Source organism: Rhineura floridana, chromosome 19, assembly GCF_030035675.1.
Source record: "Rhineura floridana isolate rRhiFlo1 chromosome 19, rRhiFlo1.hap2, whole genome shotgun sequence".
Classification (NCBI taxonomy): domain Eukaryota; kingdom Metazoa; phylum Chordata; class Lepidosauria; order Squamata; family Rhineuridae; genus Rhineura; species Rhineura floridana.
In genome coordinates this window covers 25,308,593-25,326,149 of record NC_084498.1, presented here as the reverse complement: position 1 = coordinate 25,326,149, position 17,557 = coordinate 25,308,593, and the positions used below count along the sequence as shown (strand labels likewise).

Here is a 17,557-nt window from a genome sequence, read left to right as displayed (position 1 = left end):
GTTAGAGGGGCAATTTATAGTGGAGGAGGGGCGGGAGGGAAACGGTGCTGAGCCCTGCCTGCCTGCCATTCGTGCACCCAAATCTCTGCTTTTCAGACACAAAAACACAAGGAATGTCCCCCCCCAACCAGCAACATATTGAATGAATGAATAAGCTTTAACCAGTAACATATTAACAATACTTTAAACATCAATACATCCATCTTAGTTTACACAGCCATATTAGTTTACGCATATAGCTTGGTAGATTCTATCCAAATATAGTAAGTATCCAGGCAAAGTTTTTCTAAAAAGCGCTTTGAAACGTAGCAAGGGTGTTAAGCTTTTTGGAACATTGCATAATAGGTGGTGGACATTTATTCTTCCAGACTCGAAGTATAAGTCTCTTCGCTACCATAAGGGCTCGCAAAATCCATTTTTTGTCTCTTTCATGTTAGAAATCAGGGGCATCCAATGAAGCTGAATGTTGGAAATTTCAGGACAAACAAAATAAAGTCCTTCCTCACACGACGCATGGTTAAACTATACCATTCACTCCCACAAAGAGGCAGTGATAGTCACTAACTTGGTTTTCAAAGAGGATTAGATAAATTTGTGGAGGATAAAGCTATCAGTGGCTGCTAGCCATGGTGGCTGTGTTTTGCGTCCGCTATCGGAGGCAATATGCTTCCGAATACCAGTGCTGGAAAACACAGGAGGAGAAGAGTTGGTGGTGTCCTTCGGTCCTGCTTGGGGCTTCCCAGAAGAGGCATCTGGTTGGCCACCGTGAGAACAGGATGCTGGCCTAGATGGGCCACTGGCTCGATCCAGCACAGATTTTCTTATGAGAGATTAAATGGAGATCTAATTCTGCAGGTCCTCGACCATGATGTCTCCAAGGAGGAGCCGGTCATGTTTCATTTCCTGGCCAAGTTTTACCCAGAGAATGCAGAAGAGGAGCTTGTTCAGGAAATCACTCAGCACTTGTTCTTTCTTCAGGTGGGTGTTTTATAGGGGGGCCCTAATACTTGTCCAGCCCAGTGTGGGGAGAAGCATTTTCAGGGGGGAGTCCCAAGGGCCACATGGTGAGGGCTGGAGGGTCATGTTCGGCCCCTGGGCCTGAAGTTCCCCAGCCCTGGTCTAAATGACGGGGCCCTGGACCAGGAAGGAAGCCATGGCCTGTTCCTGTACTTTAGTCGGAGATTTCTCTGTGGCAATGGGTGAGATGCTGCCTCTCAGCCACAGCTTCCCTATCCGTAAAATGGGATGAGCGACCTACGCTCATTGTGTGACTTTGTTATGTATAAATGTGCTGTTTAGATAAAATGCTTGGGCTGCATTCACTGGCTGGCTCGCTAATGGTGGTGGTGGTGGGAGCACTGATTTTGGGTTGGATCCAGACTTAGAGTAGACCTGTTGAAGTCAAGGGGACGACTGTGGCCGTCCACTGGGGCTGCTGTTCTTAGCAGTGCGACCTCTCCCTTGTCGTTTTGATCAGGTGAAGAAGCAGATCTTGGATGAGAAGATCTACTGTCCCCCAGAGGCATCTGTTCTCCTTGCCTCTTATGCGGTCCAAGCCAAGGTGAGGACATCACTGGGATTCTCTCTCTCTTTTTCTCTCTGTCCCAGTCTGTGCTGGGCTCTGATTCCTGTACCTTTAAAGCAAGGGTGCGGAACCTTTGGCCCGCAGGACAAGTTGGCCTGTTGGGAGTTTACGGTTGGCCTGCGAGGCCATTTCCCCCTAAACCACGCCCACCTGCTATCATATGTGATGCAAGCTGTGGGGCAGGTGGGTGTCAGCTGATGCCCGGGTACAACCTTGCGCCCCCGAAGCCTGCAGAAAAGAAGGCTCTGCCGCCCATGCTCACGGTGCTTTGAAGTCCCGACATGGTGACATCATGCGATTGATTAAAATGGAGTTCCATTTTAAAGCGGCACAGAACAGTTCACCAAGATCCTCTGAAACATCAGTATGAGCCAAAACAGCTGACGGGTGGGAACCATAATAACTACTGCATGCATGCACGGACTGCCTTCAAGTCGATCCCGACCTATGGTACCCTATGAATAGAGATTTCATGGTAAGTGGTATTCAGAGGGGGTTTCCCGTTGCCTCCCTCTGAGGCTAGTTCTCCCAAGCTGGCGAGGGCCTGCTCAGCTTGCCACAGCTGCACAAGCCAGCCCCTTCCTTGTCCACAACTGCCAGGTGGGGGGCAACTGGGCTCCTCGGGACTATGCAGCTGGCCCACGGCTGCACAGGTGGCAGGGGAAGGAACCCTTGAGCCACTCCCTGTGAGGGTGATCTTTAGCTAGTACTTGACATCCAGGAGACACGAGCGGGGATTGGAACTCATAGGCTCTGGACTCCCAGCCAGGCTCTCCTCCCCACTGTGCTATACCAGCCTATAATAACTACTTTTGTTGTCTGTACTGCCTTCAATTCCGACTTATGGCAGCCCTACGAATAGGGTTTTCATGAGGCTGAGAGGCAATGACTGGCCCAAGGTCACCCAGTGAGCTTCATGGCTATGTGGAGATTCGAACCCTGGTCTCCCAGGTCGTAGTCCAACACCTTAACCACTACACCACACTGGCTCTCTAGCAGACCAAAATACAGCATGGGGAAGGGCTGTAGCTCAGTGGTAGAGCGCCTACTTTGCACGCAGAAGGTCCTAGGCTCCACCCCGGGCATCTCCAGGTAGGGTGGGAACGTCCCTTGTCTGAAACCCTGGAGAGCTGCTGCCAGTCAGTGCAGGCGATACTGAGCTAGATGGAGCAATGGTCTGAGTTAGAATCATAGAGTTGGAAGGGGCCTATAAGGCCATCCAGTCCAACCCCTCCTCAACGCAGGAATACAGGCACCTTCCTATGCTCCTATGTCTTAAAGGAAGGGCTGTAGTTCAGTGGTAGAGCATCCCCTTTGCATGCGGAAGGTTGCAGGTTCAGTCCTTGGAGTCTCCAGGTCGGTCTGGAAATACTACTGCCTGAAACCCTGGAGATGTGCTGCCGATCAGTGTAGGCAGTCTTGAGCCCGAAGGACCCAAAGGTCTGACTCAGCTTCCTGTCTTCCTGTCATATGTGGAGTGGGGATGGATTTGGGCACCGGCGGACCCTGCCAAATGCTTCTCTGGTTGCCGGCCGTCCTGTTCCTCCTGCCTCTTGTGTCATTTCGCCTTTGTTCAAACAAAAAGGCAGAACTCCATTCATGGTTGTACGGTTGTGTAGAAAGACGATGTTTGAGACATAAATATTGATAAATGATTATTTTTAACGATCCCGTCTTCTTTGCGGTTCCAGTAAGCTGTGACTAATGCATCTTACCTTTTCCTTTAAAAAACCACACAAAAAAACACAGCGGTATTTCATTTAGAGAACTGGCCAGCTGAGGCAGATGAATCTCTTAACAACTGTTTACAAGAGCGTATTGTATTGAACCCCCATGTGCTGTCCTGCTACTAGGCGGCATGGGTGAGTGTTCATCTTCCCCTTTTCCTGTCTGCGCATCATGCTCTCAAGCGGGAGGTGTGTAGAACAACTGTAATTGGCCAGAAAAATAGCTTGGCAGAGCAGACTTCACCTGCTCCTACCTGTGGAGCTCAGAAGCCATTATTCCACAGTGTATTTATCACCAGCAACATTCCATCTTCTTGCAAAGGGATTCTTGCTTGTTCATTTCCTCCATTGGCCTCGTGGCGGGCAATGTAATATTTGCCGCATGTATCTTTTTGAGAAACTGTTGGCAGGGTGGTTTTGTAAATCTGCTCTTTGATAGTGAGCACCCTTCCTGTCTGTGGCAGTTACCTCCCCCCCACATGCCCTGCCTGCAACAGTAGAGGGAGATCATAGTCATCAGGTTTAGCAGCCATTCCAGTAGATGGAATGAAATAAATATATATATTTTTTCAGATCCCCAGTTAACTGATGATAACCGAGCATGGGCACCTCACATTCTCGCATGCGCTCTCTCGCATGTGCGTGCACACAGGCAGACATGCACACAGGCCCTCTTCCTCAGCTGATCCATGCAGATTGACTGAGGAGGGAGGGGTATTGCCCTCCCCCCCGCTCATGAAATGATCAAACTATTGACCGGGGAGATGGAGATTGCATCCCTGTCAGGGCATTGGGCTTCATTCAGCCCAGAGCTACATTCTCCCTCCCCTTTTGCAGATGCTACCAAAATTGGTGAGGTCTTGGAGGGGGCAGAAAAATTTGCTTGGGGAGCTGGACCTGTCCCCCAAACCGGGGATTGCCTTCATGCCGTCATAACCATTTTCCAGCACTGGGCTTTTTAAAAAAAAAACAGCAAATGTTAAAATAGAGAGAGAGAGTAATAAATGCCCTTTTCCAAAGCAATAAATGCATTTCTTTTTTCCCCTTAGAAGCCTGAGTCATCATCGTAAGTGACTCTTGCCTGTTACAGCCGCTTGCATTTTGTAGTATCTCTGCTCCTGCCAGCCCTCTTCCCCATTTGCTTGAATATAAATGTGAACAAATTTATTTGGTGCAAGGAAAACCAGATGTCTTGCTGATAGAAAGACAATCTGCAAGTGAAAACATAAACCTGAATCAGTGTTCGAGAAGAGTCGCTTTCCTGACATTTTTAAAGATGTAATTTAATTGAAAAACTTTGTATGCATGTACGTGTGTATGTTTTTCTCCTAAAAGTTTGTCAGGTTACACAAACCAACATCTCTTGAAATATTTATGATATCCTTCATTTCAACAGCTTTCCCCCTCCCTTTCCTAAATTTGAATCTCCAGTTCTTCATCCAGGCCTGCTCTTGGCAAATCACTGCTGTGATATTTGTTAACCGTGGTCTTTCCTAAGGAAGGCTGTCAGCTGATCTAAAGATTATTATTTTAATGGGTTTGATGTTTTCACCAGTCAGTTAAACGTGAATGATCGCAAAGCCTCTGTGAAGGTGCCTTTTGGGGGGATTTGTGAAGGTTGCTGTCTCTCGTTAAGTGTGCGAGAACTCAAGGAAGCTGCCTCTCGTTGTATAAAGGAAAAGTCACCTTTTTTTTAAAAAAAAATGTCCCTTTTGATTAAACTTAGGAACACGAAAAGTACAGAATCTTCCCTATTACATCAATGCACCAAAGACAAAATGGCCTCAATGAAAACAACGGGTTGTATTCAATGTAACGCTAAAGAGATTGTTCCATCAGGGCAAGCATTTCTGCTTGCCCAACAGAACAATCTTCCTCCTGCGTGTGGTTCTCCCAACTAGAACTCGGGGACATCCAATGAAACTGAATGTTGGCAGATCCAGGGCAGACAAAAGCAAGCCCTTCTTCACACAGAACATAAACTATGGAATTTGCTCCCACAGAAGGCAGAGACTGCCACCAACTTGGATGGCTTTAAAAGAGGGTTAGACAAATGCATGGAGGAAAAGGTGGCTACAAGCCTTGATGGCTATGCTCTGCCCCCGTAGTTGGAGGCAGTATGCTTCCGAATACCACTTGCAGGAGAGGAGAGTGCTCTTGTGCTCAGGATTGTGCGCTTCCAATTCGGCCATCTGGTCGGCCACTGTGAGAACAGGATGCTGGACCAGATGGGCCACTGGCCTAGCACAAGTAAATATCATGATTAAAATCCATCTCCCCCAGCCCGCTCCCCAATAAATCTATGGTTGGAATTGTTCTGTTGTTGTTATGCGCTTTCAAATCGACTACGACTTATGGCGACCCTATGAATCTGTGACCTCCAATAGCATCTGTCGTGAACCACCCTGTTCAGATCTTATAAGTTCCGGTCTGTGGCTTCCTTTATGGAATCAATCCATCTCTTGTTTGGCCTTCCTCTTTTTCTATTCCCTGCTGTTTTCCCCAGCATTATTGTCTTTTCTAGTGAATCATGTCTTCTCATGATGTGGCCAAAGGATGATAACCTCAGTTTCATCATTTTAGCTTCTAGTGATAGTTCTGGTTTAATTTGTTCTAACACCCAATTATTTGTCTTTTTTGCAGTCCATGATCCGCAAAGCTCTTCTCCAACACCACATTTCACATGCGTTGATTTTTCTCTTATCAGCTTTTTTCACTGTCCAACTTTCACATCCATACATAGAGATCGGGAATACCATGGTCTGAATGATCCTGACTTTAGTGTTCAGTGATACATCTTTACATTTGAGGACCTTTTTCTAGTTCTCTCACAGCTGCCCTCCCCAGTCCTAGCCTTCTTCTGATTTCTTGACTATTGTCTCCCTTTTGGTTAATGATTGTGCCGAGGTATTGATAATCCTTGACAAGTTCAATGTCCTCATTGTCAACTTTAAAGTTACATAAATCTTGTGTTGTCATTACTTTAGTCTTTAGTTTAGAACCTGCTGCCCTCCCCATAATCTTTAGTGCATTTAAGAGGACTGCCAGAAATCCTACATTCATCTTCTCTGGACATAAATGAGGCTATTTTGCTCATCTTTTGCTCAGCCACACCCTTCTAATGGTGGTTGGGTCCCCTCCCCCAAATATCCTTCTGAAGCCAGTGGGGAGTTGCCAGGTGCCCAGCACCTCCCTGGATTGGCTCTTGCGACATTTCTTGCATGAATTGGAATCTGAGTCAGATGCTGATCTGGCATTTCCTTTTGCATCTGTGCTTGCTCCAAATTTGGCACTTCCGTCTTGAAGCCCCTCTCTTGTCTTGTATGAGCTACGGAGCGCCTTTGGCCGCCTTAGAGGATGTGCACGTGGCTTGTTGAGGCTGATTGTCAAGCTCTGCCTTTTTTTGCTCAAAACTTTTAAATAGAGGCTGATTGAGAGTGACTCTTGACTTCCTGTCTTTGCTTTATTTTATCATTTGTCTTCCTTTAAACCCCGCCCCACCCCCAAATTACCACGCCAGATTCTCTTCCCAACTGAATTGAGTCCTCATGGCAATGGAGGACATTTTTTGCTTACTGGGGTTAATTACTGAAGGAAATCATTGTCCTGGCTTTATAAGTGAATGATGGCAGGACGTTGGCAGCTCTTGGCATCAATGAGAAAATCAAATCAAAATATTTCCGGTATATATCACTTGTTAATTGCCCTCCCTTGTAACACTCGTTTGAGAGGCGGCTATTTACGTGCCCCTTTGTACAGTGTCTCTTCTGTATGGCTTATGGGAGCAGCTGGCCTGAATTCTTAATTTCCAAAGTGATGGTTTTGTTGGGCTTCTTGTTACTTGAAGGGTATTGGCGTAAAATGATGGATTGTAGGAACTCACAGGAATAATGATTTGGTACTGTTTAGTGGCCCAATTTAGGTAAAAGAGCTTTTGGCAGCCAGACAGGTTGCTGTCTGAGGCATCTCCGACGGCCCGTCTAAATCTTGCTTGCATGGAAAGTTCTTCGTGGTTGACAGCCGGAGGCCTTAAGTGTGATCCTCTTGAGAAGGACAGAACAGTTGCCATCTGCCTAGTGACGTACAATAAGATGCTGCTTTGGGGCTATTCCTTTGTATGGAGAGGTGCAGCCTCATAAATCACCACAACAATAGTTTGACCCTCTCATAATACTAGAGTCTAGGGACATCCAATGCTAAAGTGATGAAACTGAGGTTACCATACTTTGGACACATGAGAAGACATGATTCATTAGAAAAGACAATAATGCTGGGAAAAACAGAAGAGAGTAGAAAAAGAGGAAGACCAAACAAGAGATGGATTGATTCCACAAAGGAAGCCACAGATGTGAACTTACAAGATCTGAACAGGGTGGCTCACGACAGATGCTCTTGGAGGTCGCTGATTCATAGGGTCGCCATAAGTCATAATCGACTTGAAGGCACATAACAACAACAACAAAAGGGACATCCAGTGAAGCTGGAAGACTCTAGACAGATAAAAGCAACTCTTTCTTCACACAGCGCGTGTTCAATGGAATTTGTTCCCACAGGAGGTGGCAATGGCCACCAACTGGGATGGCTTTAAAAGAGGTGGAGGCAAATTCATGGAGGATAAAGCTGTCAATGGCTACTTAGCCACAAAGGCTATGTCCTGCCTCCACTGTCAGAGAAAGCATGCCTCTGAATACCAGTTGCTTGGATTCACAAGTGGGGAGGGTGCTGTTGCGCTCAGGTCCTGCTTATGATGGGCATAATGGGCATCTGGTCAGGCACTGTGAGTGCTGGACTAGATGGGCGTTTGACCTGACTAATCAGAGCTCTTCTTCAGTGCTTATGACCACCTCATTTGTCAGGGCAAAGCAGGATCAAACCACCTGGATCTAGACTTGGAAGGTCCCTAGCTTGGGAGATTTCTTGAGCAGGCATCCGGAGCCTGAAATGTAGCTGGTAGAAGGCACTGTTCTGCTTACCGGGTAAAGAGAGAATGCCATGTTTCCAATGTTTACAACAGGATGAGGGAATCCAGAGGCTTCAGTCCACCTGCCCTCAGCCGGGGCTGCTGTTGTACACCTTCGTTCTCCCTTGGAACCTGAAGAGGACTTTGGGATTTGAGTTCGGGCAGACTATGGCAGCTCAAATCCTGAGGTTTTCAGTTTTGTCTGCTAGTTTACAATGTTTGTACTCTACCAGTTCTAGTCTGGGAGTCCCTAATGCCCACCAGGAGCTTTGACAGAGAAGTGAAGGACAAGGAAAGCAATTGCTCCTTTTTCAGTGCTGTGATTGGATTTGACCAGAGCAAAACCTTAAGACCCCTTCACAGAGGTAAAGGAAGAAATCTTAACTCAGCTTATCTCTGCTGTGGGATACCATTGCGCTCCTCCAATTTTCCCCTTTTTGCTGGTTTAGGTCCTGGTTGGATGAAAATCCCTTGGATGGCATATAAATATTTTTTAAATAAAATAAATAAGTTGTGCATGCTCTGCCTTCCACAGATTCCATTGATTTGCCCCCCCATGCAAGTTTTATCCTTTCAAAAAAACCAATAGTTGATGGACCGTTTTCTCAAGTTTCATAGCCATGCTATAAATATTGCCTTTGACATGAAGCACCCAGTTTTTATTTTGCAGACATACAAATGTATATGTGAAAGCCAAAGAAACCTCCGAAGCCAGACTTAGGAGCTCAGTAGGGAAGAGTTTCCGTGCTTGGTTGAGCGCCCTCCTTCCCCTCGTGCTTAACAAAAGTAGAATAAATGATACTGCTGAATATTTATGCAGGGTTAATTTGTGCAGCCTTATGTGGGATGCAGAACGTGGCTTTTCTTCCTACGGTATTTGGCTGGGTAACGAAAGGTTAGGGCAGGCAGGTCATTGGGCCACTTGTTCTTTATATATATTTTTTAAATTAAAACCACTGCAAATCTTTTAATTTTTTTTAAGGGATCTTGGTTACCTTGCAAATAGAATTTCAGATTTTCCCCCCATGGTTGAGTATACCAGGTTCTGGGCAGTATCTAGAGTGCTTGTTCCTTTAGCGCAAGGAGTTACGCTTGCGCAGTGAAACTTCCTCCTCTCGCTTCCCTCCGCGTGCATCTCTGATCTGCTCTGGAGGGTTGGGGAAACCTAAGAACAGATTTTTTTGGGGGGGGGAGGAGGAGGAGAGATACAGCACTACTTTGGATAGAAGCATATGGTTTTAAGTTGTTGGGGGAAAGTAAGAAACCTTTAAGGGTGGCTGCGTTGAACCAGCCGCAGTCAAAAATGAGTGTTGGACCACTGAACAGAGGAGAGCATTGTCCTCTCAGATGAGCCGGGGGGGGGGACTTTGTACCTTCCCTAGCAGCTGTCTGCCGCTTTGGATTCCTTTGGCAGCAAGGGAGGGGTGTAAATTTAGTATTATTTATTGCATTTATATACTGTCTCATAGCCGAAGCTCTCTGGGCAGTTTACAACAATTAAAAACATTAAAAACAAGTATCCAAATTTAAACCCTACCAAATTAAAACCCATAAAAACCAATAGGCAAGTTAAAAACACACGCTATTTAAATGCTGTTTAAAATGCCTGGGAGAAGAGGAAAGTATTGACCTGGTGCTGAAAAGATAACCGTGTTGGTGCCTGGCGCACCTCATCAGGAAGATCAGGAAGGCCCTCTCCCTTGTTGCCGTCCTCCAAGCAGTAAATAAGATATTCTCTTCATCTGCTGGGACTGCCTGTTGTTCCACTTGTTCTAATGCTGCGCCTTTCCGTGTCTTTTGCAGTATGGAGATTATGACCCCGCCGTGCACAAGCGGGGCTTCTTGGCCCAAGAGGAGTTGCTTCCGAAGCGGGTAAGGATCTCGCCTGCTCAGTTGGAGAGGCGGCGAGAGGCCACGGGTTGCTGGGAGAGAGAGCAGCGAGCCGGGCCTGAAACCCTGGAGAGCTGCTGCCAGTCACTGTAAGGAGTGAGCTAGATGGGCCAGTTGGTGGTGACTCTGCGTAAGGCAGCTCCCTACCTTCCTTGCATGTAGGACGACTTGTTAAATTTATAACAGAAGATTTGCACGGCCTCTTTCCCACGCTGGCCTCTCGCGGCTCTGCCTGAGACAACGGTGGTGTTTTGGCTGAGGTTTGGTCTGCTTCGCAAAGGCTCTTGAATAGGGAAGGGCTGTACCTGTGTGACCGAGCGCCTGCTTTGAATGCATTGGGTCTTGGGCACAGGCCTCTGCCTCTCCAGGTAGGACTGGGAAAGACTCCCAGCCTGAAACCCTGGGGAGCTGCTGCCGGTCAGTGTAGACAGCACTGAGTGAGAGGGACCAGTTGCCTGACTTGGCGTAGTGAAGGGCCGTCGCTCGGTGGCAGAGCCTCTGCCTTGCATGCAGAAGGTCCCAGGATCAATCCCCAGCGGCATCTCCAGGCAGGGCTAAGAGTCCCTGCCTGGAAACCCAGAGAGCCGCTGCCAGTCAGTGTGGGCGCTACTGAGCTAGATAGAAAAATGGTCTGACCCCAGTGTTGGCTTCCTGTGTTCCTACCAGTGGGGGACATGTCTCTGGGCTTAATGCCTCTGCTTGTGTGGCTCATTTTTCTTTGTTTCTTTAGGGCAGTCTTCTCCAGCCTGGTGTCCTGCAGACTCTTTTGATCACACCTCCCGTCACTCCTGACCTTTGGCGATGCCGGCTGGGGCTGATGGGAGTTGTCGTCCAAAACGTTTGGAGGGTACCGGCTTAGAGGAGCCCAAGGTCCTGTCAGTCTGGGCAAATAATGGAATTGATCTGTAATCTGGTAAACGGGGAAGTGACTTCTGTCATTCCTTTTTCTTCCCTTTCAAAGGTTAATACCTGGGATGGGAAAAGAAAAGAAAATGCTGTGCCCAGATATTCATTCATTCATTCATTCATTCATTCAGTTTATATCCCACCCTTCCTCCTGAAGGAGTCCAGGGTAGCAAATACAACACTTGGCTGGCCACTGTGACAGAAGGATGCTGGATTAGATGGGCCACTCACCTGATCCGGCAGCCTCATCTTAGGTTCGTTGACCCCTTTTGTGAGACTAAACTGCAGGTAGGCTGACCTAACGCTCTTCCTTTGTGGCTCCTTCTCAGGTGATAAACCTATACCAGATGACCCCAGAGATGTGGGAAGAGAGAATTACAGCTTGGTATGGCCAACATCGAGGCAGAGCCAGGTGAGTCTTATTTATTTATTTTTATATATATATTTAAAAAGCAGCCGTGTTGGAGGCAATGAACGCGTCTCAGCAGCACTGCTTGAGCCCTCTTCATTCGATGCACAGTTACATATGGGAGCCGCTGCCCCTTGACTTGATTCTCCATAGCTGCGGCACATGTGCGAATAGTGCAACTGCCAGGGCTGGTCATGTGAATCTTGCCCATCCAATCGCCAACCAGCAAGGACGGAGAGCCACCATTGGGTAGGATAGGCCCATGTGATTGACCCTGTCTTTAGCCGCATTCATGCATAAACTGCAGCTGTCTGGGATTGCATCATGGGGAAATTTGTGTGTGTTTGCGCGTGTGTGAGAGAAGGGGCGTGAGATCTTCCTTGTCAGCACAGTGCATAGTTAAAACTGTGAAATTTGCTCCCACAAGAGGCCGCGAAGGCCGCCCACTTGGATGATGGCTATGCTCTGCCTCCATAGGCGGAGGCAGCATGCTTCCAATTACTAGTTGCTGGAAACGGCCGGAGGGGAGAGTGCTCTTGTGCTCAGGTCCTGCTTGAGGGCTTCACATTGGGCCGTCTGGTTGGCCACTGGGGACAGGATGCTGGACTACATGGACCATTGGCCTGATCCATCAGGCTCTTCCGATGTTCTGACTTATGTTCCATAGGTATGCTAGAACTTGATCCTTGGGGGTCTTCTGCAGTCTAGGGAAGCACAAGTTAGGATGCAATAAACCTGCAGGATGGCATTGTCTGTCTGTCTGAGCTAAATATACCTTGATTCCATCTTGCCCTTCATGTAATATGCCTGTGAAGCTAAGAACCTGTTTTATTTCTTTGCGCTCTCTCTTCCAGACGATTTCCCTCTTTCTGTCGAGCTTTTGCAACTGTAAACCTTTTCCTTCCGTTCACGTTACAGAGATGAAGCTGAAATGGAGTACCTGAAGATCGCCCAGGACCTCGAGATGTACGGCGTGAACTACTTTGCAATCCGGGTAAAAGTCCCAAGTCCTTTTGGGAGCAGGCAGGTGACGAAAAGCAAAGAGGAGCCGGCTGTGCGGAAGGACTGTGATCTGCAGGCCATTTTGCTACAACCTGCCTCCGTATTGCAGAGGAGAGTGTCATGCAGAGCCTTTTGCTGCGCTGGCGGCTTTCCTGCCGTAGCTTCACCTGCAGCCAGGAAGGGGCCACCGAAAGCCTTCCCGTGGGGAATGAATGAATGAGTCACTGCCGCTGCGGTTCATGTTGCCTCGGGAAGCCTGAGTACTTCCCCTCTGCCCTTTAGGCCGGGTTAATCCTCTAGGGCAGGGGCCACCAGCCTTTTCAGACCTGTGAGCACATCTGCAAGCCGAAGAAGCTGCTGAGGGCAGACGCTGCCCTGTAATCAAGCACACGCCATAGCCTGTTCTGTTGGTCACAACAGAATGCTTCTTTCAACCCTAATTTGGGGGAGGGCTCTGGCTGAGTGGAAGAGCATTTGCTTTGCCTTCAGAAGGCTCTAGGTTCAATCCCTGGTATCCCCCAGTAGGGCTGGGAGAGACCCCTGCTTGAACCCCAGAGAGCCGCTGCCAGTAGTGTAGACCAGCCTTTCCCAACCAGTGTGCCTCCAGATGTTGTTGGACCACAACTCCCATCAGCCTCAGCCAGCATTGCCAATGGTCAGGAAGTTGTGGTCCAGCAACATCTGGAGGCACACTGGTTGGGAAAGGCTGGTGTAGACAGTACTAAACTAGATGGATCAATGGCAGTTTACCATGTTCCTTATGGGGGGGAGACAGGAAGGGGGCAGAGGACCCTTTGAGCCCAAGGGAAGGCCTCTGCGTGTAACTGGGCACCCGTGGGTGCCACACAGGGGTGTTGGATCATTGAGCCACGGTTGCACAGAATGAGACGCAGTATGTGTGTCAGATCCTTCAAATGGATGTGACCTGTTCTTTCTTTCTTTTCCCTTAGAACAAGAAGGGAACCGAGCTATTGCTGGGGGTCGATGCTTTGGGCCTCCACATCTATGATCCGGAAAACAGGCTGACCCCCAAAATTTCCTTTCCATGGAATGAGATTCGGAATGTCTCGTACAGCGATAAGGAGGTAGGCATGCTCCTCCTCTCCCCTGCGGACACCTCAGTGTCTCTCCGTGGTGGCTGGTCCATTAGGGTGCACAGGGCAGTGCCCCTTCAAGCCTAGTCTGCCATTAGCCAGCTCTCACCTGCCTGCCCTCTTACTTGCAACCGGTCCAGGGGGTGGCCCTGCCTGTCGTCGTCCTCCTCCTCTGCTTTAATCTCAGTGTTGCCCCTTGTAGAATTCAGCAGGGAGGGGAAGGAGGATGGGAGCGAACCTAGAATCAGTTGGCTCTGCCTGTGATTGGCTCTGGCTCCACCTCCTGTTGGGCTCCCTGCCTTCTGCCCCACCAGTCCCAGTGAACACCAGCCGCCACTGGTGTCTCTGTACAAGTGCTGGATAAGCTATAATGGATGAGGATCTGTCTTTAAAATCTCCTCCTTGGCCAGGTTAACCCTCATCGGAGCTCCGCTGAAGTCTTAACACTCGGGCTTGCTAAACGCAAAAGCAGATACTCTCAAGCCTGGAGCAATTTTTCCTTCTTCTTTTTAAATAGAACCTTTTGGCTTTCAGTTTATGCTCAGCCCATTTTGAATCTGCCCATTTTGGTTTCTCATTTTCCCAGTCTTAAGCTCCATTCCACATCAGTTTGCAATTTGTTCATTTTTGTTAATAAAAAAAAAAGTTCTCGTCGAAATTCATCGGCGGGTTAGCTCAGATTTCTCCTAATGTACCCATGTTTCTATGCAATTTTGCCCAGCACACACACTTCTGCAGAACAACATTCCTTGATATACTGCATTTGTATATGTTGTTTTCACTAATATTTGCGTTTGTGTGCACGTTGTTTTCGTACACATAGCGTGACTGGAGAACTGCATGACTGTTTTGGACATTAGGCCAGTTTGCCTTTAAATGTGGACGGATTCAAATTTCTCCCCCCATTCCTAAACCCAGAGAGTTCATCGTTGGACACTGCCTGCCCTACCACGGTTTCTGCTCTGGCCTTTCACAACCCTTTTCCACTGTGTTTATGTGAAGGAGAGTCTTTGATCCCTTGCTGTCTGGCAGTGCCGCAGAGAATTCTTAACTTCCTGGACTCTGCAGTTCTTAAAAAACAAAACAGAGGCACCAGTTATAATATGAACAGAGATTCCCTACCCTCTGTATTGGAAAGCACGGACTGCAGTTTTCTTTCTTTAGGATTGATGCAGAGAGGGACACACAGAAGAAATTTGGTGTTTTATATTTTTGGCAGGAGGGGGACAGGAAGAGGATTGATAACATTTAAGCATTATCTAGCAAGTGCAAAGAAAAGTTCCACTTCACTTAGTATCATTGCTGAAGCGTAAAGCAATTAGCTTGTGACGGGCTGGTGTTTATTTTTTTTAAAACTTTTGGATACATAATCTGATTACTGGAATTTTTTGGGGGGGGGTATTATTCTTGCACGATCTCTTTTCTTTTTTGCTGCCTGTACACAAGTCTTCTCAGTTTAGGTTTTTCCCCCGAACTGTCTATTCCACCAGGAACTGAGGGCCCCGAGACCTTACCTGCTGGGCTTTGAACATAATAGACTGTAATAGAGCAGCCCCTCGAGGGAAGGATCTGTCATCTTTTATCATGTCAACAATCCTCACAAAAAGATGGCCACAAGCAAGATCTAACGCAATAGTGAGGGGACTTAGTAGTGGTGCGGGACAGCTGCAGCGAAACATCAAGAGGTGTTTAATCTAGTGCAGAGCTTGGAAAAGTTACTTTTTTGAACTACAGCTCCCATCAGCACAATCCAGTGGCCATGCTAGCTGGGGCTGATGGGAGCTGTAGTTCAAAAAAGTAACTTTTCCAAGCTCTGATCTAGTGTGTCCATTATCAAGGCTGGGATGGCCCTTGCGAATGGCAGCGAGCGGAGGTAGTTTTTGCGAGCGTTGGAATCCGAGGCAGCATGGCGCACTCTCATCCTAGGCTCGGTGGAGGCTGGTCTATGAGGGCAGATGGGATGCTGCCCCACCAGTCAGCATAGTATATTGGTGTATTAGGCTCCTACTGGGAGAAAGGGCGGGATATAAATTTAATAAATGAATGAATGAATAATATAGAGTGCTGAACTAGGACCTGGGAGACCCGGGTTCAAATCCCCACGCAGCCATGGAGCTCACTGGGTGACCTCGAGCCAGTCACTGCCTCTCTCAGCCTTAACTACCTCACAGGGTGGTTGTGAGGATAAAACGGGGAGGGGGAAGAACCGCCTTGAACGTCTTGAAGGTACAGCAGGGTAGAAATGTTATCACAACAAGAGCAACAACCTCAGCCAGCTCCATCCTCCCTGCCTTCTTGCTTACAACCTGCCAGAGATTGCCTGCCATTGGCCCTGGCTCCACCTACGTTTGGTCTCTGTGCCTCTCGCCACTGGTCCCAACAGGCATCAGTCGCCACTGCCCAGGATGGTGATTCACCTGGCGAAAGAGCCCATCGCGCTGCTTTCCTAAGATGAGCCATGCTGATCTCCCCCTCCCCGCTCCAGGCATCGGCAAAGAAGAATTTGTATTCAGTGTAGCCTTTGGGCAAAGAATTGCTTGATTGCCGCTTTCCCCGTGCATTCCCGAGGGAGGGGAAGATGAAGGCAGGAATCTCCCAGTGGGCCGCCGCAAAGAGCAGCTTAATTTTGCTGCAGCGGCTACCGGTTTGATTTCTTCACACTGTCCTCGAGCCCTCTTCCTTTCCGGCACTTTTTGATGTTGCAGATTGGCTTTGCTGAGTGGGATCTCGTTTACAGGGTGTGAGAACTACCTGAAAGCACCGAATTTCCCCAGCCGAAGGGAATGAGTGTCCCTTGATAGGTTCTGCATTAGCGGCCTGCCAGACAGTAAAACGTCTTGCTCATCCTTTAGGGGAAAGGCTGTAGCTGTCAGTGGCAGGAGGCCTAATTTTCCCGCAGAAGGTAAGGCTAGGAAAGACTCCTGCTTGAAACCCTGGAGAGCCACTGCCAGTCAGAGTAGGCAGTACTGAAGTGGGTGAACCCAAGGATCTGACTCAATATAGGGAAAAGCCATAGCTCAGTGGTAGAACATCTGCTGTGTGCGCACAAGGTCCCAGGTTCAATCCCTGGCATCTCCAGGTAGGGCTGGGGAAAATAACCTTGAAGAGATGCTGCCAGTCAGTGTTGACAGTACTGAGCTAGATGGGCCAGTGGTGCGACTCAGTAAGAGGCAGCTTACGACGTCCCTTTGGAATGCTGTCAAGACCCAGCTTAGCCATCAGGCTGTATCTTCTTCCTTTTGTTTTATTTCACCTTAGTTCGGTCTTTGAGTTTGATGACTTTTCCCTCACTTCCAGTTTACGATAAAGCCTCTGGACAAAAAGATAGACGTCTTCAAATTCAACTCTTCAAAGCTGCGTGTGAATAAGCTGGTAAGTAGGGAGAAAGACACAGCAGTTGCATTGTGGCAATCTGCCGAGCAGTGAGGCGGTCTTCCAAGGCAAAGCCTCTGTGCCAGGAAATAAAACAGAGGATGGCTCTGGTGAGCTGAAAAGGCTCCCAGGGTTCTGCAGACCTGGAGAGTTGCTGCCCGTCCCATCTACGGTACATCAGCCTTCCGCATCCCGGTGCCCTCTAGGTGTTTGGGACTACAACTCCCATCAGCCGTATGATGATGCTGGGGCCGGTGGGAGCACAGCTGTGCTGGCTGGGGCTGAGGGGAGTTGTAGTCCAACACATCTGGAGGGCACCAGGTTGGGGAAGGTTGATATAAATGGCCCAGTGGTCCGATGGTATGAGGCAGCTTCTTGTTCCCAGCAGAAACAAAGCCCAAATATATGTAACTGCGTTAATAATATCCATCCTTCGTCTGTTCCATTATATATACATACACGACCTCTGTTGGATTGTTATCCTTTCCAAGCCAGGCTAAATTTAAACTAAGCTCCTCTGGGCAGATATCGTTTGTTGTGTTGGTACTTTGCATGCCTCGTATAAAGGACCACAGCTCAGAAGAAGGGCCGTACTTCAGTAGTGGAGCATCC

General features: G+C 48.2%; 1 protein-coding gene across 6 annotated transcripts in view; it reads left to right on the top strand.

Moving 5' to 3' along the window:
* NF2 (NF2, moesin-ezrin-radixin like (MERLIN) tumor suppressor) overlaps positions 1–17,557 on the top strand; it is an 80,037-nt gene that overhangs the window by 13,004 nt on the left and 49,476 nt on the right. For all 6 annotated transcript variants that reach the window (XM_061602441.1, XM_061602440.1, XM_061602442.1 and 3 more), the window contains exons 4-10: positions 856–978; positions 1,478–1,561; positions 10,076–10,144; positions 11,398–11,480; positions 12,396–12,471; positions 13,430–13,564; positions 16,871–16,945. In XM_061602441.1, coding sequence (XP_061458425.1) covers positions 856–978; positions 1,478–1,561; positions 10,076–10,144; positions 11,398–11,480; positions 12,396–12,471; positions 13,430–13,564; positions 16,871–16,945 — 645 coding nt within the window. The remainder of the gene's footprint in view (positions 1–855; positions 979–1,477; positions 1,562–10,075; positions 10,145–11,397; positions 11,481–12,395; positions 12,472–13,429; positions 13,565–16,870; positions 16,946–17,557) is intronic.